This window comes from Cydia splendana, chromosome 12 (assembly GCF_910591565.1).
Source record: "Cydia splendana chromosome 12, ilCydSple1.2, whole genome shotgun sequence".
Taxonomy (NCBI): domain Eukaryota; kingdom Metazoa; phylum Arthropoda; class Insecta; order Lepidoptera; family Tortricidae; genus Cydia; species Cydia splendana.
The window spans coordinates 3,316,186-3,338,419 of record NC_085971.1 but is presented as its reverse complement, the minus strand read 5'-3'; the positions used below and the strand labels follow the sequence as shown (position 1 = coordinate 3,338,419).

Here is a 22,234-nt window from a genome sequence, read left to right as displayed (position 1 = left end):
TGAATCCCATATTCAATATATATTTTGTGCTAGTTTATTGCTAGATATACCCTCAAAATGTGGCAGTATAATAATGAATTTCACATATAGGTAATATGTTAAGAGTCGAAAATTGCCAGGAACAAAAAAGTTGAAAGAGCAAATTACACATACACATTTTGGAAAAGAAAATTCAGCACAAGATGAATTTCACAATGATGCTATACTTAAATCCACGCACGAGAAATTGACATAAGTACTCATTTATCGTACATTTAACTATAAATGCCAGATACCATACATATATAACATATGGTCTAAATGCACAGAGACCTACATTTCTAATGAGTATGTTGGATACAATATTTTAAATCAAATATTATTGCAATATTGTTTCACGTAAACACTATAATAAAGAAAATATAATGTAACTGTAACCGATTAAAAAAAATCTCAATGCCTCAAGGCATTATTGGAAAGACAATGATATATTATTAGAAATATAATAAAAGACTAGGATTATGGGAGATTATGCTCATTCAGCTTTCACGCCCTATTTGTATTTGTTTGAATAGCTTAATTGATATACAGACCAACTTATTAGACAGAAAAAACTGCGCTTTATTGCCACAAAACAGGCGGTATTAAATTATTTTTTCCAACTTATTGCTAAAGTCACTGTCCTTTTTCCTGATAGATACATTTATAAATTGGATCCTCTTTCCAGCCTTTCCTATATACGGTGGCTAAAATTTCGATTTCGGGGTTGGTCTCATAATAAAAGTTGCTCAGTATAATCCCAAAACCTCCCTGGATCGGGAATACAGTTATTTTTTAGCCACCCTGTAGAATGAGGATGATTCAGTAGAAATAGGCTGTGATAGCGACAAACCGCCGGTCCAAGTAGCTCTGTTCCACTTCCACGGAACCGCCTACCTCCTTAGCGAGCGACAAGATCTGGAACAATCAATCAATCAATTGTTACAGCTGACGATTTCTTTTAGGGTTCCGTACTATATGTTTTTTTTTTTAATTTGCTGTTCTTATATTTTTCTGGAACTCCAGGAAGCATTTAGGCTCAGGGCAGCGAGTTGTGTCACGAGCTATTGTTTAAACTGATTTCTATGGCATCAATTTTCCCTATCAATAAAATACCACAGTGATTTTTGTCTGTACAAACAGCAACATGCTTAACTATCTAATAAATACTAAAAAGGTCCTCTGATGGACAGTTGGGTGTGTCAACTTTTTCTTGTCACTAGTTGCCATGGTTACGGTCTCCTGGGTCACTCTTAAAATACTAGTTATTTCGTATTTAAATGAACCAAACTTGAATTTTTTGGTAGTTATAAGGCCTTTCCATAATGGGACATCTACTAAGCACGTTTGTAGAACATGGTACAGCAGCTCTTCTAAGAGACTATGCTACTATTGTCTCCTGGCTGATGGGACAGAATAACAACAAGAAATAGTTGATCGATCCAGTTAACAGTGTGGGCGTTGGTACCTGGTCGGTGCGAGTATTGCGAGGCAGGTAGAGCGCTACGTTGCCGCTGACGGTGCGGGCTGCCGATAGAAGAGAGGACGCAGGCTTGGGTTCTAGCATAGTTTCGATGTCGTATTCGTCACTCTGGAACCAAGAAACATTTTATAGTAAAGACCGGCAATTAGACACATTGGAGAGAGGCACAAGACAATAGCCAAGGGTTCAAGAGATGATTAAACAAAAAGAAAAGATTATGTAATGGGAGACAATTTTGTATGATCTTACCCTTTTAGGCGCAATCAGGCTTGAACTCACGATTTTTTTTTGTTAAGAAAAGGGTTAAAACAGACAGACTACTTATATTTTAAAAAGGCTTTGCATTAGCTTGAGTTCTAGTAGGTAATGGTTAAGTTGCCAACTGATTAAATCCTACAACGAAAACGAGCACATTTAGGTTGATTTAGAGCATTAGAAAAAAGGTAAACAATCTTGATGTGTCTTTTAATTGAAAAACACGTTTTAAAAATAAGTCACAGCAAATATGTAACAATTATGAATCTAATACGATCATTTATATTCTTCTACTTTCATAAAGTAATAGTTACTGATTTTTTAAAAGCGCTTTTCAATTAAAAGACATGTCAAGATCGCTTACCTTCTTTCTAATGCTAAATAAAAACGATAGGAATAGTGACTAAGTTTACCTCCGAATACGATGGCCCTCCCCACGGCGGGGACAGGAACACAGCATCCGCCTTGAGAGTCGGCGCGAGTTTGAAGAAATCGCCTACAATGAACTCGATGCGATCCGCCACCCCGTACACTTCCGCGTTGTGTTGTGCTATAGCGATCTTCGCTGGATCGATGTCTACAGCTATCACTGTGTAGAAGAATCAGTAAAAATCAATCACAACATACATTTGAGTACAGATAAATAATTTTCTCAGCAATATCCGGCAAGATTGAGTCTCAACAAAATTAGTACTCAGACAGCAAATGCCTCCTCTAATCTAGGTATAGAATATCAATTATAAAAAAAACAGAATGTGTTATATGTGTCAATGTGGAGAATACATGGATCAGTCACTGAACGACCTGACTTTAACCTACATTATTTGATCATCTATCCTCAACTGGCTTAAGAAGCCATTTGAGGGTAGATTTTGTTTACTCTTTTTTAAATACCTAAAGATACAGAGTATAAGTCTACTAACCTTTTTTGCAAGTGTGCGCGAATTGTATGGTGTTCCCTCCGGCGCCGCAAAAGGCGTCTAACAACACATCATAGCGACATTTGTCGGCGATGTGCCACGCCACGTTCTCTGGAGTCACGCTGAACCAACTTTCGTAGTCTAACTTTATGCCCTCGTCGAACCTGAACCAACAAAATACATAATGATGAAATATAAAAAAAAAACCTACACAAACGAATAAGGTACTCTTCGATGAAGGAAAATATCACAACGTAAATGGAATAACCACCCCACACTAGCGTCTTTTGAGCGTCGGTGTATAGTCAGCGCTATGGAAAATGGCGTCACTGCGCAATTGCGCCAAAGTTGCGTCGAGCAGCAGCCATAGAGTTGACTAGACACCGACGCTCGGGAGACGCCAACGTGGCAACGCGGCGAGCGTGATGGGCACCTTTGCGTCTGGAAGGGCGCGGGACGGGTTGTTTAATTGAGTTCTTGGTTGTGGCTTTATTTAGCTTAGTTTTAATTTAGTTTAGTTTAAAGTTAATTTTAATGTAATTTATTAATTTGATAATTGGTCGAGTATGTTTAGATATAAGTTTTAATTTCTAATAGGTTTAGTTGTATATGGTTTATGATGTAATTTGAATTGTATTGAATGGAATTAAGAAATAAAGGTTTATATACGTATGTATATCGTCGCCTAGCAGCCATAGTACAAGCTTTGCTTAGTTAGTTTGGGGCTAGGTTGATCTGTGTAAGATGTCCCCTGATATTTACATATTTATTTTATTAATAAGGCTAGTTTATCCCTCAGGCTGAAAGATCAAACGGCTGTTCTTATTTTTTTTATTTATTTATTTATTTACATGTATGTTTAATTGCATTGCCCTTGATTAGACATGTAGAAGTTCCATACAAAAATATTTATGAGACTTTCATAAAATCAATATCGCTCTCAACATTAGAGCCCCAGAAAGGCTTACCTGTGAAACAGCGAATGTCGCTTCTTCCAGTACTTGAGCATCTTGGGGTTCGCCTGCAACTCTATAGGCATGTCCGTGACGTCATCGGCTTTCGTGTGCCTCTTCTGCCGGCGCCGGCGCTTCGTCGACTCGGAGTTCGCCACTGGGAACAACATCGACAATTTTATGTTTTTTTTTATAAAACATTCGACAGGAAAACAAAAATAAGTAGGTACACATTTTTAGGAAAAATACGACAAAAAAGAAGAAATTTCATTTTTAATACAAGCTTTCATCGCCGACTGTATTTTTCTTTCAACAGGCAATTAATGAGGCAATTTTAACAATTAACCCAAACACAATTAAGTTGCATTGTTGTATCACCGAGTTCCTATAGCCACCCCCTGTGTCCATCATCGGATCAACTCAATGGTATCATAATATTGTATATATTGTCACCCAACTTACATAGTTATTGGCCTCTCAATAGTAATTGGCCACTCTTAAGAATAAGACTTCTATTGCCTTATTAAGGTGGCCAAAACAAAACAAGTAAAATAAAAGCTTGTAATCAATACAATGTACCTGTTGTATCCACTACCACTTCTTCAGCATTCTTCGCCGGTTCCTCATCATCGGGGTCGTCCGGGAGGGCTATAGAAGCAGCAATAGCTACTTGCTGCTCCAGCGTACTTGGCACTTGGTCTCTCTCTGTGTCTGATGATTTTGCAGCGGGGCATTCGTCGTCTGTCTGCATCTCTCTCTCATCGTGGGATTCTTGACCCTGGTGAAGTAAGAGGAATTACTTTTTTTAACCCATTTAGACTCCATTAGAGTACAATGTTCCATTAATTGTTCCCAAAAGTAATGGTCGAGAATTAATTAATGAAAGCAAATAATTTCCTCAAATCCTGGTAAGAACATTTATTCGTGTGACGAGCACGGATATTTGTTCCTGAGTCATGGGATGGGCATGTCATGGGTGTTTTCTATGTATTTAAATATTTATAAATATTTAGTTATACTTATCGTTGTATCGATGTATGTCCCTATAATATTTATTTATTTATTTATAAAGCAACCTACCCACAACACAAGCCTTATTGAGCTTACTGTGGGGCTATAATATGTATCTATTAATTTATTTTTAAATTAAAGTTAGTAAACCTTATTTATGAATTCCAATTGAATAAGTAGTAAATTGACCATTCAAGCTGTAAGTACCTAGGATTTAAAACAGAGTTCACGTATTGATTTGGGCTCGAGTTTTACACGACTACGACTTCAAATGAATGACGAGTTTACTCAACAGTAAAACCAAAATCTAATTTATATTACCTGATCCACTTCACAAGGGTTCCCATCATCATCAAAGTAGGTCTTCCTCGGCGCTCCATACCGGCGGCTCCGCGGCGGCCGCAGCCGCGCCGCGCGCTTCTTGTACACCAGCTGCCCGCGCGGCAAGCTGCCCGACTTTAGACAGAACCCCATCGCCTCGAACGTGTCTTTTATTATCTCTGACGTGTCTTCTGTGTCTTCATCTAATTCGTGGCTGGAAATAAAAATAGATAATAAAATATTTAAAGTCGAAAATTCCTAGGGGGGTTGAATTACGTACCTTCTTTTTAAAGATACCGCTCTTTCCTCTGGCGGCTCGTCGCCTCCATCATCTTCGACCGATCGATTATTACTAACATTTTGAGATGTACTTATGGTAACTCCGTCGACAGTGTCTGCCTCTTTTCCAGTATCATTTTGACTTTGATTTGAATCATTTTGACCTTGATTTGAATCATTTTGGCTTTGATTTTGATCTGCTTCTGTAGCGTCTGTTTCTTCATGATTTTTCTTCTGCTCCTCTTTAAGTAAATTCTGTAACAGCACTCCGACCGACCCGAGATATCTAGAGCTTGATTTTTTATTCCTTTTCCTGGATTTACTAACTTTATCATCTAACTTAATTCTATCGACTTGAGCCTGTACTTCAATAACTGTTGGCATCTCTTGAGAATTGCCTTCGCTGTTCTCGCATTCAAGTAGTTTTTCTTCAATTTTTTTCTCAGGAATTGTCTCTATTGTGATTTCTGGTATTTCTTCCTGCGCATGGCTTTCAAGATAGTTCGCGTAATGTAATGCATACTGTTCTCCAAAATGCTTCTTCCATAAAAACTGCCAATATTGCTCAGTGTCTAACTCTTCTGATAATGGTTGATCTTGATTCTCATCGATGTTAGCGATTCTTGTCTGATCGTTAGACTGATCGTCAGATGTTGATGAAGATATACTGTAGTCATCTGTTGGAGATGATTCTGACGTAACGTGGCTGGAAGTTACGTCATAACTTGAGAGGGTGATCTTAGTTACGTTGGTCATGGAGTCTGTGCCAGCCATCGTCCTAGGACTGAGCATTCTATCATTTTCAGAACACGACCGTCTCCTTCTTATAGGCAACCAAATATCATCCTTATGCCCATCTACATTCTTATCATTCTTCTCTATAGGCTGATTAGATTTCTTCTTCTTATATGGATTAACTTTAGAATCATATGAGAACTTTCTGTCTCTCATACTTTCCTCTTCATTTTTCTTAAATCTATCAGTTTCTCTTTCAAATATAGCATCAGCTGACTGCTGCTTCGGTATATTCCGCTCATCCATAGCTAGTTCGTTGTTTTCATCCATATAATTTGGATTTATATAATCGCTGTATTTTTTGATCCATGATGCCCATATGAGTCTTTCTCCGTTGACCGCCCAGAACTTGTCCCAAGTGTTTTCAGAGAAATAGTTTTCGTTTGTTTCTGTTAGAGGGTAGTCCTGGTCCATCTTCTCTAGTTTGTAGTTGTCGGACAGGCAATCAGGGTAGGTGAGGTCGGCCCCGCTGTCACTGGGCTGTAGTGCGTGGGATAGATGGAGCTGGGCTGGGTCATGCTCGTCCGTGGAACAATAGTTGTCTGTATGTGATGCGCTGCAGTAGCAACTGGCACCTTCGTCTTTCTGTAATGATATGTATAAAAGATACATAATAGGGTATTTTCCTACTAATCAAATCAGTTACTTTTTTAGAACCGTCAAAACGATTTGCTAATATGGAATTTATATGAAACATTACATTGTGACGTCACGGTCAACTCACCTACTTTTTATATTTCTATGCGATTTATTAAATAGAACTTGTGTTTACTGTTTTTTTCTAATAATTATCTGGTGCTTTATTTCATGCAGTGTGTAAAATAATTTATTTTAAATACAGTATACCCTATTTAAGTGGTGATTAATAAACAAAGCTGGAACATAAAATTAGATCAAAATAATTATGGGATGGGGGCCTATGTTCAGCAGTGGATGTCTTATGGCTGAGATGATGATGATGATGATGAATTATGGGAACTAACATTGAATTGGGCATTTCATGAGATTTAGTGAGATTCGGACCCCCTCCCTGAAGCCCTCGCGTAATTAATGGACGCCCCCTTACCTCACACTTCACCTTGTAGGAAGTATCAACGGAGAAGTGAACATGGGACTCATCCCACTCCTGAAACTGAGAATCCTGGAGCTCCACATCACTCTCACTACCTTCTTTCTCTACATGTCTTCTTACACCATCCCTAAAACAGTTTGATAAGATAATGTATAGCTAGGATGTTTTTAAAAGTAATAATTTCAGGAAGAAATAGATATCCATTGAATTAACAATATAAAGAATGTAGCTCTTTAGTTTAGTTTAGGCTAAAACCAAAAACATATTAATTCCAGTTAACCTATTTTTGCCACTCATCCCCAACTTTGCCTAATCATTTTTTATTATGAAAATGATACTATATTGAGTCCAAATCCGAAATATTGAATACGCCCATAAATCCCATGATACAATTTCTAGTGAAATCAATGCTAGTTATAGTTAAAGCGAAGTTGTGTACTAAAAGCCAATTTAGAGTACATATTTTTATTAAAACAATTAGTTTGAATAAAAATATGTACTCAAAATTGGAAATTCAATTAACTGCTACTTTAAGATAATTTAAGCCCTATTGAATTTAAGAAGGGCAGTAACTTAAATTTCAATTCCATGAAGCATCCAATTAAAAAGAAAGCCTTTTAATAAAATAACCTATGACATATTCCCAAGCCATTAGGTGAAGCTACAATTTTTACCCCAATTTTCCTGTACAAAAATATTTACACCATGTATTCTTATAATGTAGTAGGATAGCGTAGGGCTGCAGAAGTTCTTAATTACAACTTTTACAGGAGATCACAATAACAATCAAGCAACAGAAGGTTCCATTTGTTATAATTAAAAATAAAATAAAATTAAGTGACATACCTGATACAAACTCTGCTGCATAAGCAGTAGACGTAGTTATTTTCATCAAACAGTTCGTCTTCGTCGCTATCAATGTTAAAATGGAATTCAGCAAGTGGCTCCCAGCGATGGTGCTGGTCATAATACCCGGACATCATTACTGAAACTATCAAGTAAAATACTTATTCAGAGAATGTAGGCACGCGTAGTTCTACTAACTATGCAATGATTCATTAATAATGCAGCACGAAAAGATAATTTCGCGAAATAATTCACTAATATAATATAGATTCCGCCTTCAATCCATGAGAAGAGCTGGAAGTTACGTTTCGTTCTCGTATTAACAAAATAATGTAGATGTCACAAAATCGATAGAAATAAGCCACTGAAATATGAAACCTATGGAAGTGAAACGTCAACGAATAATGCGTGCCACTGTGACGTCATCTTAGAACTAAACATGGCGGTTTTAGTGCTGCCCAGAAGATTTTTACTGTTACTAGGTTTTATCGATACATCGATACCTTTTTAACGTTCTCGGCTCATTTTATTTAAAATACTAAGTATGTATTATTTGTGGAGTTTATGTTTTAATAGGAAGTAAGTAAATAAATAAAAATTCTTTATTAGTATATTGTTATGTGAAAAGATACTTTGATTTAGTAAGATGTGTGGAGTCTAGGACAATTTCGTGCTTCAAATTTGACAGGTAAACGAGATGACGCTGTACTACTCAATACATATTGCGATTTTTGCGGTAACACTGATTTTCAAAAGTTGACGTTTGACAACTTAGTGACCGCAAAACACATGGCGCAGTACAGCGCCATCTGTTTTGGATGTCAGAATAAGTGTACGTGTTTTTCTTGGACTTTACCTCTCTATTACAATCAATTTTGTTGTGTTGCTAACCCTGAAGTCTGTAACACACTACCGCACTGCACCTCGACCTTGGTGCGCCGTATCTATAAGTGAGAGCGATACAAAATTCAAGCTTATTAAGCGACGGGTGAAAAAAAACAAAACACCTTCAGAACATTTTTTTATTACAAAAATAAGGAATGACTTCCGCTCTTCAACTTCTTCAACATTTATTCAGCAAATAGGCCACAAGGGCATTTTTATACGTCAAAATAATAACAATACATTAACCATTTTATAAATTACAACTATATGTATATGGTCTCTTAATGTCGAATTATATAAAAAAACTATAATAATGATATAAAAAAGCCCGCAGGGCAGCTTGTGGAGTAACGACCCCACGGACCCGAGTGCTCCCGAGAGTCGGTCAGGGTCTCCATCTCCAGCTCTTTCTTTTTATGTTCATTTCTTGGTAAGCTATAAAAATGATTTAATTATTAAATTAAGATAATTTAGTTGGTTTGAAGCGGGGTAGCATGATAAAATAAGAAAATATAAATAGGCAATCATAATATATCGATATCAAAGTCGATAAATAAAGTACAACCCTAGCTGAAATGTTTACATTATTTAAGCGTAAAAATATAGTTAAATAAATCCAATCACTTCATGATCTATAACTGCACAGAAGAACCTTGCTATTTATAATGTGAAACATCCTTAAATTTCCCAGGAACATTAACAATAACCAATATTTTTCATGTAAATTATAGCGTACCTGTGTATGGTTAAAGATGGCTGATTTGGTGGTTTTCTTATGCCGCACCCTAATACACTACACACTGGCATATTCGCGACGTAATTATTCACATTTGGCTTCAATTATTTTCAATCACAAGCAAAATATTGAAAGATAATTAATAATTTTTGTTTTCACCACGACTTTTTGACAGGACAAGTACCTGCTGAACTGACAGACAATGACATTTGCGTGACTAAACATGGCGGATTTTCGGCCGCATTAGGTATTTACGTATTTTCATGGAACACTTTATGTCCGTACTGAAATACTGTCACCTTTTTTTGCTATGGGTTACAGTGCTGAGTAAAAACGAGATAGATATATATTTATGTGTGTGCCGTCAAAATGGGTGCTATTTCTATAAGCAATTGTACGTATAGAACAATATGTCTTGTCCCTATTATATAGGTCTATGAAATAAGCGCGTTCAGTGAAGATTAAGCGTAGAATGGAATGGAATGCATAGACAAAAGGGCTTATCAAAATGTTTACAAAATGTTATCAAATCAATTTTTTTGCAGGACACTTTCTGCTATTTATGCAAGGGCGAATATTCGATGTTAACGGCATACATCGAAAAAAGCTTCAATGGCAGAGATTTATTATTTCAGAATTTTCAGATTTGCAGTATCAGCGTTTCCCTTGCCGGATCACGGACTTCCCCTCTTCTATATTAGTTTATGGTCATATCAAACTGCGCAACTGTCACGACCTCAGGACCTCACAACAATTGCATCCACAATTGCATCACATTTGCATCAGCACGAGCACACTTGTTGCACTAGCTGCACTAGACAAGTATTACTACAAATTGCATTTATCTTACTAGATAAACAACGCAAGATGCCCCAGCGACGAGCCAATAATTCAGAGGAAGTAAATAATAAAAAGGTGGGCCGCCCGCGCCAGCGTAGGCGCCAGCCAAAAAAGAAAAGAATTGAAGCAATGCGAAAGACAGTTAAATCGTATGATACGGTTCAGGTAAGGCTCCACTATTTTTCTAGTGCAATGCTACATTTCTTATGTAATATTGTCCTAGAAAAATAATCAAGCTACACTAAGTATATGTACCTACCCATACCTAGTGGATTCGATATAATAATATATGGATCGTAGGTATGCGAGTGCGAGGACCTAGTCTTGATTTGGTTTGGTAAATCCAAATTTAAACAATAAGTATCTACTTAATAGGATGACGTTAATAATGAAAATATCTGACCATATTTTGGTCCGAGATAATAGTAGTTTGTGTTACAAGGGATCAAAATGATATATTTCCGCCAAGGGCGTACATTGAATCCTGAATGAGGCGATGGATTCTAAAGTAGAATCCTGAGCGCTGAGCCCAAGACGAAATAATTTTGATACCGTGTGACACATACTGCTTTTCACATCAACTATGAGGAAAATAAAAAAATCTTAGTGTTGACACAATCTGATGCTTAAACAGATTATTTAAGCTAAAAAAAAAATGTGCAAAAAAATGTAAAAATAGTGTGCTAGAACAGAAAAGTGTTACTTTGATCCCTCCTAGCAGGGAGGACAAGTGCCACTTTGATCCCTCCTAGCAGGGAAGAAAAAGCTCTTTTCCGAATAGGTGGTGTGAAAAGTTTATTTCTTAAATTCTAAATTCGAATGCTCAAATTATACAGGGTGAAATGTCTATAAGGTTCAGTAATTGTCATTACCATTACCTTGAAACAGATATGAAAATTGTATTCTAATGATAATCATGAAAACACGTGGATAGGTAAAATACATAAAAACAAGGTATACAATATACTAACACTACTACTACACAGCACAGCAACACGGTACAATGCTCTTCGAGTACAGTTCAATAACGCTTTCAGGGTACTGATGGGGCTGCCGCGATACTGTAGTGCATCAGGGATGTTTGCCGAGGCGCGGGTTGACTGTTTCTACGCGAGTATGCGCAAGCGATGTACATCCCTGGTGCGCCGGATCCGCGCCAGTACCAACAGTATTCTGAAAATGATCTCGGAACGTGTAGACTGTGTATATCTCAACAATGGCTGTGCTATACACCTAAACCAAAATGTAAAATACGTACACTGATACCTGATAACTTGTGAGGCGAACCAAATAAGAAAGCGCAGTAATTGAAATTAATCGAAGTGACATTTTATCAATATTTTGACATTTTTTTATTAATTAACATTATTAACTTTAATTTGTAATTTAATGCTCTAATATTTATTTTCATTTAATCAAGTCGTTATTATTATATTTTATTTTGATTTAATTTCATTTCTTTTTAATTTCAATTAATTTATTTTTCTCTGACATTGTATAGAATATAGATCATAAAACTAACAATATTTTATAAGTCATAGTCGTAAGTACTAACAAAAATGATCTCAGTTGGTCTTTGAATAAATGATAATTAAAATTAAATTAAATATTAATAATCGAATTTAAAGTTTTATGTTGTGAAGGAAGTTCGGACGAAGATAACTCTACATGGCATTTATACTCGCTTACACATGTCATTCCGTACGGATGGGGGAGGCTTAAGGTTTTTAAAACCCAATAGGGGAGAAGCCTTCTCAAACGGTCAAATCGGTGAATCCAAAAATGATTGGATCGGTCCTTTGCTCTTCCTCTTTCGCTCTTCCTCTTTCACTGTGCTGCGTAAAAGCATGAACATGGTTTTAATATTTGTTTTAAAAAAAATTACAGTTTCCGCCCGAGTGTGCTTGGCGAAAGACACTCGGCCAGATACCAGGTGCACCGATGCAGTCGAAAACGTCAAGGCGAGGTCGTAAATATCTGTACCCCATGAATCAAGTGAGTAAATAATTTTGTAAAGGACTATATGCGTCAAAATTGCCCCAAAACCAACAGAGCTGAGAGTTAGGTCATTAGATAGGCATTTTTCTGTACTTCATTTCGTTCTATGGGCACCAAGCGGAATTCGATTGCAGAACTGAGAATTTGATATATTAGTCAAAATGTCGTCACCCTTATTACCTAGGCAATAGAGTTCACCGCCGGGCGAGCGGGAAATCATTCGGTGTGCTCGCCCGGCGGTGCGCGAACATCTACCCTGCAGCAATTAATTTACTTACTTGGACTCTATTGCCTAGGTAATAAGGGTGACGACATTTTGGCTAAAATACCAATATCTCAGTTTTGCAATGGAATTCCGATTGGTGCCCATAGAAAAAAATGAAGTGCATGGAAATACCTATCTAATGACCTTACTCTCATTTCTGTTGGCCTTGGGTCCAGGCTCCATACAAAGTTGCCCATGGTCCTTTGTCTTCAATTCGGATATCGACCGTGGGAATGTTTAACTGTCCATTAGTGGACCTTATGCCTTTTGTTATAAGGTTTACGAACTGCCAGTAACAGTGTGGGCGATGGTAAAAAGCCTGATAACAAAGTTTAGCCCTTATTTGCGCAGGTTCCGTTAGTAGATGTATCAGCTGTTGAGGATACACTAACAGATTTTGGTGACTGGTCAACCAACAACATCATAGGCCAGAAAGCTGCGTCTCTTGAAGCGGTTGAGCGAAACTTTTCAGGTAAACATTGTTAGCAGTAAATTGGCTGTACTTACATATATTACATGCACTGTTAGGCCAAGCGCGCACCACGTTTTTAATTTTTGCGACACGATTTTAGAATCGCGCTGTAATATATCGCAGAAAATTCACAACTTGGATTTCGTAACAGTCGTTTGTCATGAAACGTGTCTTTAATATGCGATCGCCGTATAACTTTGAGTATTTATACCACAAAGGTGATCTCCTTCTATTTCCATAATTAAATAGTCAACAACTATATAGCTTTTAAGTACTAACATTATTTTTAAGTATGTACTAACAAAAATAAGATCATTGTTATCTTTATGAAATAAATAAATTGAAAATAGCGTCTCATCTTGAGACTCCATCGGAGAAGCAGGTTCCGACATGTTGAGGCTTGGAGAGCGAAGTGCCGACTGAGGTCCGGGGTGCGATTTTATTATCGCAGTGCGCGCAGGGCCATACAACTCCGTGTGCTGCAATTCACTTTGCGACAATCGCGTCGCGAGCAGTCGCGGAAAAATGTGACAAATCACAATTTTAAAATCGCTGCGAATTTTTTGTCGCATATGCGCGCACTGCCATATAAACACATACGTTAGGTACATTTCTGCGACTAAATTATCGCGCGACAAAAAGTCGTGGTGCGCGCTTGGCCTTATTGATTTACATATTTTTTTAAATATTATGTCTAAGTCTCTTGATTGTTCTCTGTCTTATAGTCACTTTGGTATTTTTGTACCTATGTACATCGAGGGGTAAGCGGTCAAACTCGATAATATAAGTCGAGATATAAGAACTCCATATAGTTCTAATTTGGATGAAAAAATATCTCGACTTATCGGGTTTGACCGCTCATCCCTCGATATGACACAGATAACTTGTGTACAATGCGTTAAATGCATATTACAAATAGTTAGTCACTTTATTCACAGAACTCCAAATCAAGAAGCCGAGACCCAACCAACTCAAAGGTGTAAATAGGAAGAAGATAAACAAACAGCGTCAGCGGCAGCTCAAAAACAAAAGAGTCAATAAAGCACTTCAGCAAGCTCAGCTCCAGGTAACGATTCAGTATTTTATTATTACAATCATCGTGCAAGTTTTTCAAATATAATTTATAGTAACAAAAAGTCTAATAATTTGACCATTACCTACTCTAGACATTGAAATAATGCAATTTTATTCTATGTGTATCCAGACTCTATTGGAACATGAATTGGTCGCGGAAACTCCTATTGCTGATGAATCATCGAATCTTAAAGCAGGTAGGTGAATTTTTTTCGGTAAATTTGGTCAATTAATGTATTAATTCCCTGGCCACAGTCACCACAGATTTTACTTGTACTTATGAGAATCTTTTTAATTTTTTTCTTTGCACTTTACAGTGGGTAATACAAACGCGTCACAAAAATGTAACATACCGAGACCAAATGACTTCGCATTAATGCCGCCTGAATTGCAAGAAGACCCGACTATGTGGAAATATTGGAAAAAACGGAAGTACCTTTTCTCGAGGTTTGGAATAAGGCAACATATTGCATCCAGTTTCAATACTTAAATAAAATGCAGTCCCAATTTCTCTTCAGTAAATTTTATGGTGTAACTTTAGACATTTTATCTACTTATACCTAGGCCTATGAAACATCCTACATTTTCCAAAAAAAAAATGATGTTTTTGTTTCTGTAAAATTTTAGTTGAGTTGTAATATCTACTCTTACAATAAAATCTGATTTATTGTCAGGTATGATGAGGGCATCAAATTAGATAAAGAGAGCTGGTACAGCGTAACACCGGAACCTATCGCAAGGCAGATTGCAGAGAGGCGTCAATACGATTTAATTATGGATCCTTTTTGTGGCGCTGGCGGCAATACTATTCAATTCGCAAAAAATTGTGGACAAAAAGGTCATTTTTAGCATACTCTTAGCATAAAATCACTTATTAACTTATTATCTCTATACAATATATAACGGATATCGTAAAACTTACTCGCATATATGTTCTTCAAGCACATTACTTATGCACTGTATTTTTGCTTGGCAAGTGGAAATATTCCCTAAAATATACACATACCGATTAAATTTCAGTATAAAAAAAACACCGTTTATCAGTCCGGTAATCTCTTGCTAATGAAAAACAATACGAATGCTCTGCACTGCGCGCCTTCTTGTCTGCTGTAAGATTATACGATCTTAATCCAGCAAGTTTCTAGGCGCTCCACAAGACATTGAGCATACTCATTTTCGGGCAACACTAGTTGATTTGCTGGCGGCAATGTTGCCGAGAATTTCTCATATTCCAGGCATGAACACATCATTAAGTCATCCGGCAAAGGAAAGCTGGCGTAGCATGATAATCGTCTATCATGCTTTTACTTAGGCCACTTAGGGCGACCAGCGGCAATCACCTCTCTCGGTTTGGGCGAGTGTTTGCCCTCGCCCTTGCCCTTCTATACTATATTCTAGATCACGTCTAATCTAATCGTGTCTCCATTTTATCATAAATTCATTTTCAGTTCAAGCTATTGATATTGACCCGAAGAAGGTAGAAATGGCTCGACACAATTCCACAATATATGGCGTGGAGGATCGGATTCAGTTCTTCGTCGGGGATTTTTTTGAAATGGCCAAATTGGCGCCTTTCCTAAAAGCTGACATGGTCTTTTTAAGCCCACCGTGGGGCGGCCCCAACTATGTAAAGGTTATTATTTAATATTACACGCAATAAAATACCAGATTAAACTAAATAAAATTCCTGCTGTTGAAAATGACAGTGTTTTTGAAAATTTGGTTAAGTTTATGCATATTTGGTTTTAAACGACCTTAAAACCGAAAATCAAATACATATTACAATCGAATAAAAAAGTAAAAGGTCGATAAAAAAGTATTCATTCCTCTTCCAAAAATGTTTCTAAATACTTAGTTAACGTTATTTGTATTAATTTATTGCATTACCTACTTATGTTATTTCTCTCATTTGGATAACAGAGTAAAATTTATAAATATGCACTTTAAGAATCATGGCATGTATAAATCAATCTTCACCAATTTCTTTCAGGATAAACCTTTTGACATAGAGACGCTAGAACCCCGTCCGGCATCAGAGCTGGTGAGAGCGGCTCGAAAAATCAGCTCTTCAGTCACTTTGTACCTACCCCGAAATTCTAACAGAGACCAGGTATATGGGTTTTGGGGTCCAATTGAAAAAGATAGAAGAATGAAAGAGAAATGTTCTACAGTAGATTCGTAGCTGAGAAAGTAGCAGGATGCGCGCTGCTACTGGCCATTAGGTGTGGGGGCGTGGGCAGCCAGGTCTCGGACTTCGTGTGCGATCTGGCCGATCTGCGATGAGTATTTTGTCAAAATAGCGAATTCTAATAAACGCTGCTATTCTAAAAAACAGTAGGAAATAATTATAGCATCGTTCATTTATTGTACTAGTATTTATTTAACACTCTCGTTCCAGATCCAATCGCTTGCTGATGAAAACGATATTGTGGAAATAAAGGAAATGATGGGAGGACGTACGGGACAAGGAAAAAGTTTTCAGGCTTTAGTTGTTTATTACATTTTTTCTAATGATCCGGTTCCCTCACAGATGGTGGTTTAATTTCTGTGCTGCAGATTAGTTAGATCGTCTAAGCTTATATGAACATTATAACTGAAGTAATTACGTTTTAATACTTCTATAATTATGAACAGGGTATTCCTGCATCGTATTACTAAATGGCCTTACTTATGCTTGGCCTCATTTATGCAAACTGTGCAGCTGGTCTCTTACTTCCCAGTTTTGGTGGTCGGTGTTGTATACTCCCAGTACGTAAGCACCAGAGTGTATTCCTGTTCATGTTTTTGTAATCATTCATATGCATTGATGGATAAGATTAAATGGTGTAGTGTGGTTTACAATTTATATATCGCAGAGCTTCTGTCTATAGTCATTCTAACTTCTAATAATAAGTCGTATGAGAAAACGATGTTTCTTATTTATTTTCTTTATTATAAAGGTATTCTGGATATGAGTAAAGTAGACATAATTATAAAACTAATTTTATAACTGTATAACTTATAAGTATATGTGAGCTAGTAGGTTACCCTTTTTGTATCAATCTACTGATTAATGTTAATGGATAACGTCTATACAAAAAGAGGGTAGGTAGGGACTCCTCATCCTCCTCAATAACAAAATCATCTGAAGTATAATTATAAATGATAATAAATAATTTGTGATTGTATCTAATATAACTATACAATATCCTTATAATTTTATAACCCATTTTTATATTTTCCACTAATTAAATTTTATTAAATACAATAGAGTGTATTATTTAAAACCATTCTTTCAAATTAAATGGCTCAATGAAGTTTCTCTTAAGCTTAAGCTTAAGAAAAAAACGATATCGGCCTTATATATAAACTTTTACGGTGTACGGTCTAAACGTTTTCCTAAGATCAAGTGCGCCATAGTAAATGTATGGAGAACTTTAACAGATATTACGTATACCTACCTATATCTTGATCTACATGGAACTTGCCCCATCTACTACACGTGTGGCTTATTCACCCTGTATGCTTTGCAAAAGATCAGGGGTACGTTCAGAAATGTTTGTAAATTCATAAGTCTTTCTTGCAGTTCAATGTCGAAAATCCAGTTGAAAGTTTCAACTGGTAAATAGCATATTCTATTTTATAACTTTGCTTTTATTAACATTTACTTAACATAAATAGCGATGTTATTATGTATATGTCACCGTTAAATTGTAAACACTCGTCACTTTATAATCTCGCTAGTTAAATTATAAACTGACGGTAGGGAGATTACAATCTAACCTAACCTAACCTACGTTAGATTATAAACTAACGGGTTCACAATCTTACGGTGTCATATACATATTGGATATTATGTTCGTTTCCGAACATAACCCAACGAGAATCAAGTGTCAAAACAAAACATGTGTTTCTTGACAGTTTGAGTGAGACCGTATTGCGTTTACTTTATACTCGCATTTATATTTCAATAAAGAAATAGTAATTTAATAAAACACTGGTTCAAACACATGTGAAAAATGGGGAAGAAGAATAAGGATTCGTTAGGTCGCGCTCTCATCAAAGACAGATTTTCCAAGAATCGACACAAAAAACATGTTGAAGACACAATGGTAAGTTGTTTACAATTTACTTTAATATCGTCAACTACACGTTTAAAACGATTAATATTATAATTTTACAACTGTGCAATGACCGCTTGCATACAGAATACCTGGTTTTGGTCCTGTTTGAGCCGTAGGCATGATGTGAGTACAAAATGTTGATTATTTTTGTAAGAAGTACCTTCAATCTAATCAGCTTAATTCAACAGAATATTTCTTAATGATGTGCAGTATGTTTTTAACCTCCAACTTTTACATTCAGAGGTACATGAATACTGCTATAAATTAAGTTTAATAAGTTGTAATATTGGATACAAAAACCCCCTTAAGCCGGGTATTCATTAGGCAACTTTTGTTAACCCATTCATGGCCACGAACCGCTGAGCGTACACAATACGCCGGGCCACCATACAAACCGTTTTTAGCTAAAACGTATGACTCAGCTTATGGGTCTCGAGCCTGGCGCGCACGGTAAATAAATCGCCGCTTATGAAGCCGGCCAGTTGAACAACATTATGCAATATTTTTACTAACCACCGTTTTTCTGTGCCTATAAAAAAGAACTAATTATTGCAGTTTGGTTAGGCGGGTTCAAATTCCGGTAATCCATACTCATGGTCACAAAATACGAAATAACTAAACAGCACAGGAGTATAAAGTCGCCCACGAATAAATCGTGACTAAATAATATTTCCTATGTTACTCCAAAATACATCTCAAATAGGGGGGATGGGATGAATCACTTCTTGAACTCTTGTGACAAATACCACATGAAAGATAATACCACCGCGCCGCTGCTGCTCGGATGCATTCCTTGTTTATTGTCCAAGTGTGTCCGATAAGCTTACACCTGGTCGGTCATTTATCTTTGTTTTGGTAAATGCCATTATATTAGTAACAATAGAGAACTTAAAATGTATTATAGTGCTTACTTTCTAATCTGCCGTAGAAACCACGATATTTTAAAGAACTTGTAAATATTTGTCACAAACTATTTGTAATACAATACATACTCGTATTAGTTAGTGATGACTGTTTCAACCGCCTTGTTTTACTCGTATATTAAAACGAAAAAAAATGAACCTTAACATCATTGTTAGTTGGTAATTGCCTAACATACAATACAATACAACGATCACCAAATATTATGATATAAAAGTACAGTGGGAGAAAATCCTAGTTGCCTTACCCCCCATACAAAACACAATATTATTATACTACGGTTTGGTTCCTACAAAATGTGGCTTACCATCATCCAAACAGTAATCGGTTGTAAAATGGTACAATATCAAACAGCTTCAACATGAAATAAGCTTTAAAACCAGCCAATAAAGTTTATTTTAGCCTGCTACGGAAACATTAGTAGTTTTTACAAGTAGCGCCAGGCCACGGTGACCCATACCTTGAGCCATGTCAATAACTTCTGAAATATATATATTTTAAGTATTTTTTAAATATGGATTTTTCTGTTTGCTTGCATCGCATATGAATCTAGAATTTCAGTATATTTACTATATTGCACAGATAGTAAACCAAACTTGAATATTCTAGACCCTGTTTTCATTAAAAAATACGTGTTTATAATTTTTTTACCTAATATACCTTATAGAAATGGTTGTTAGCTTATATGATACTTACGTTATTACATCAAATTACGTTTCGTTTAAGTTTAAATCACAATTTATTCAAGACTCACATGTGAGTCACTGGCCCTGCGGAACTGTTTCAGCATGACCCATACGCTGAGTCGCTGGCCCTGAATGGGTTAATAAACACTGTTTAATGACTGTTTATAAACAGTGTTACACGATGTTTCATCACCTCTGTAAACATGTTTATAAACAAGGATGATGAAATATTGTTGCATAAACATGTTGCTGTGTTCCCCACTCTAGGTGGAGAGCAAGATGAAACATTCAGTTTATAAACGTTTATAAACAAATGTCATCGAGTGTATGTGTGTGAGTGTGTAGTAAATAGTACTACCTCCTCGGGCGACATCCTAGCAACAACTAAACTAGCGTGGACTGTTAAGTTTCAGAAACAGTGTTTACGGTAAACTTGTTGCAAAACATGGTGATCAAATTCATAAACAGTTTATTAACAAATGTTGCCTAATGAATACCCGGCTTTATTCATAAACACACTACAAACCTCGATTACCTAATAATCTGTCATTTTGACTTATGTATTTGTGAGAAAGGGATAAAACATAATTGAACTAAATCAGGCCCGTAAAGTTTTATGAATAAGGATACAAAGTGTTTATTAATTTTCGTTATATTCTCATAAGGCCCCCACCATACATTTTCTTATTTTCAATTTGAACATTGTTGCACAGTAAATAGAGATGAATTTCGTTTGAGTGAGGAAGCAACGAAACAAGAAATGCTACTTTGTTTGGTTTTTTATTTTTTTTAATCTTATTTTTAAAGAGGCTTTGGACACTCTAGGTGAACATGTCAGCCTCATGGGTGCTTTCATAGTTCCCTACTCAAGGGAGAGATCAATAAAGTGGAATACACTGATTGCATTATCAGATAAAGGTTCTGCCAACCAACAATTGATCTGTCCATTGTGCATGGAACCAAAACTACCAAAAATTCTTCTTCTCAAATCCGAATTCCGGACGCAGTCCAACAACACATGAGACAAGTCATCAGTCCTCTGACAGACTAGACACAGAGGGGACGGTTTAACACCCATCATGCACAGAAACTTATTTGTAGGGATGTGTCCGGACCGGACTCGGAAAGCTGAGACTAACACTTTTCTTGCGACATTGGCAGAATCAAACCAGGGTATCCACAAGGGTCTAGCTTGGATTGTTCTGTACCAGATTCCTACACCCCTTGATAAAGCTTGTTCTCCAAAATGGTATTCCCATTTTTGTAAACATCTTTTTTTTAATCTGGGAATTACTTCACAAAGATTCAAAGATTCAAAGATTTATTTGTTCAACATAGGTAGGTTACAAGATGTTAAATAAATGTTTCAGTATCACTATGTCGTGCCTATTGGCATACAAATTCAATAAAAATACACACTCTAATCGTAATATCACAGATAAACAATAATAGTCAAAACAGGGTTATCACATGCAGTAAATCTTAATAGGTAATTAGAAGAAAATAAAATCTTAATATTATGTGATAATAGTGGTCAGGATCAATAATTACAAGTCAGTCAAAAATTCTGTTATAGAGTAGTATGCTTTCTCGGTAAGGAAAGCTTTTAGGTTTCTTTTAAAAACATTATCCTTGTCCTTACATGCTGTTATATTCTCCGGTAACTTATTATATATTTTGTGAGCCATTCCAAGTATGCTTTTTTGTAAAAATGCCGTTTTACTTGGTACTTTTTGCAAAGACTTTAGTTTGTTTTGCAGGCGAACACTTTTAAACTTACTAAATAGGTTGTGGTTTGTATTTACAAAATTGGTCATTTCGTATATATACAAACATGGCAATGTAAGTATTTTAAGCCTTTTAAATAATGGTTTACATGGCTCACTTTCTTGGACCCCGCAAATCGTTCGTATGCATTTCTTCTGAGCCTTAAATACAAATTCTTTATTGCTGGAGTTTCCCCAAAAAAGGATACCATATCTTAAATTAGATGTGACATAAGCATGATAGGCGGTTAAAAGTGTCGATTCGTTTGCGATTTTTTTCAAATTGTATAAGGCGTATGAATATTTACTTAATTTATTACATATATTGTCAGTTTGTGTTTTCCAAGTCAACTTATTATCTATACTTAATCCTAGAAATTTTGTTACGTCCGTTTCATTCACTTTATGTCCCCTATAAACTATGTTTAAACTAGTGGATTTGGTTCTTTGCTTAAATGTCATAATATTGGTCTTGTCCAGGTTTATTCTAAGATTATTGTTATCAAGCCATTCTATAATAGTTTCTAAGGTATTA

General features: G+C 36.2%; 3 protein-coding genes across 4 annotated transcripts in view; 2 read left to right on the top strand and 1 right to left on the bottom strand.

Annotated features, from left to right (window-relative positions):
- Nucleotides 1-821: 821 nt before the first annotated feature.
- Nucleotides 822-8,195, bottom strand: LOC134795283 (trimethylguanosine synthase-like). Its single transcript, XM_063767077.1, has 10 exons — nucleotides 7,954-8,195; nucleotides 7,102-7,234; nucleotides 5,242-6,620; nucleotides 4,962-5,175; nucleotides 4,209-4,407; nucleotides 3,645-3,786; nucleotides 2,680-2,840; nucleotides 2,170-2,345; nucleotides 1,487-1,609; nucleotides 822-936 (listed from the first exon to the last, which is right to left on the bottom strand). Exons 1-10 carry the CDS (start codon nucleotides 8,088-8,090, stop codon nucleotides 841-843), a joined length of 2,760 nt encoding a protein of 919 aa, XP_063623147.1. The 5' UTR covers nucleotides 8,091-8,195; the 3' UTR covers nucleotides 822-840.
- Nucleotides 8,196-10,356: 2,161 nt separating this feature from the next.
- On the top strand, nucleotides 10,357-17,432 carry LOC134795763 (trimethylguanosine synthase-like). Of its 2 annotated transcripts, none has more exons than XM_063767698.1 (10): nucleotides 10,357-10,579; nucleotides 12,302-12,409; nucleotides 13,014-13,149; nucleotides 14,088-14,215; nucleotides 14,354-14,420; nucleotides 14,541-14,670; nucleotides 14,898-15,061; nucleotides 15,672-15,856; nucleotides 16,214-16,333; nucleotides 16,622-17,432. In XM_063767698.1, the coding sequence occupies exons 1-10, from the start codon at nucleotides 10,442-10,444 to the stop codon at nucleotides 16,763-16,765; spliced, it is 1,320 nt and encodes a 439-aa protein (XP_063623768.1). In that variant the 5' UTR covers nucleotides 10,357-10,441; the 3' UTR covers nucleotides 16,766-17,432. The 2 variants fall into 2 exon arrangements, with proteins under 2 accessions (XP_063623768.1, XP_063623769.1); XM_063767699.1 differs by having other exon boundaries at nucleotides 10,358-10,579; nucleotides 13,029-13,149.
- A 656-nt stretch (nucleotides 17,433-18,088) lies between these two features.
- LOC134795297 (large subunit GTPase 1 homolog) overlaps nucleotides 18,089-22,234 on the top strand; it is a 31,551-nt gene continuing 27,405 nt past the window's right edge. Inside the window, exon 1 of the mRNA XM_063767109.1 lies at nucleotides 18,089-18,314. Within this exon, the coding sequence (XP_063623179.1) occupies nucleotides 18,222-18,314 (93 nt within the window). The 5' untranslated portion in view covers nucleotides 18,089-18,221. The remainder of the gene's footprint in view (nucleotides 18,315-22,234) is intronic.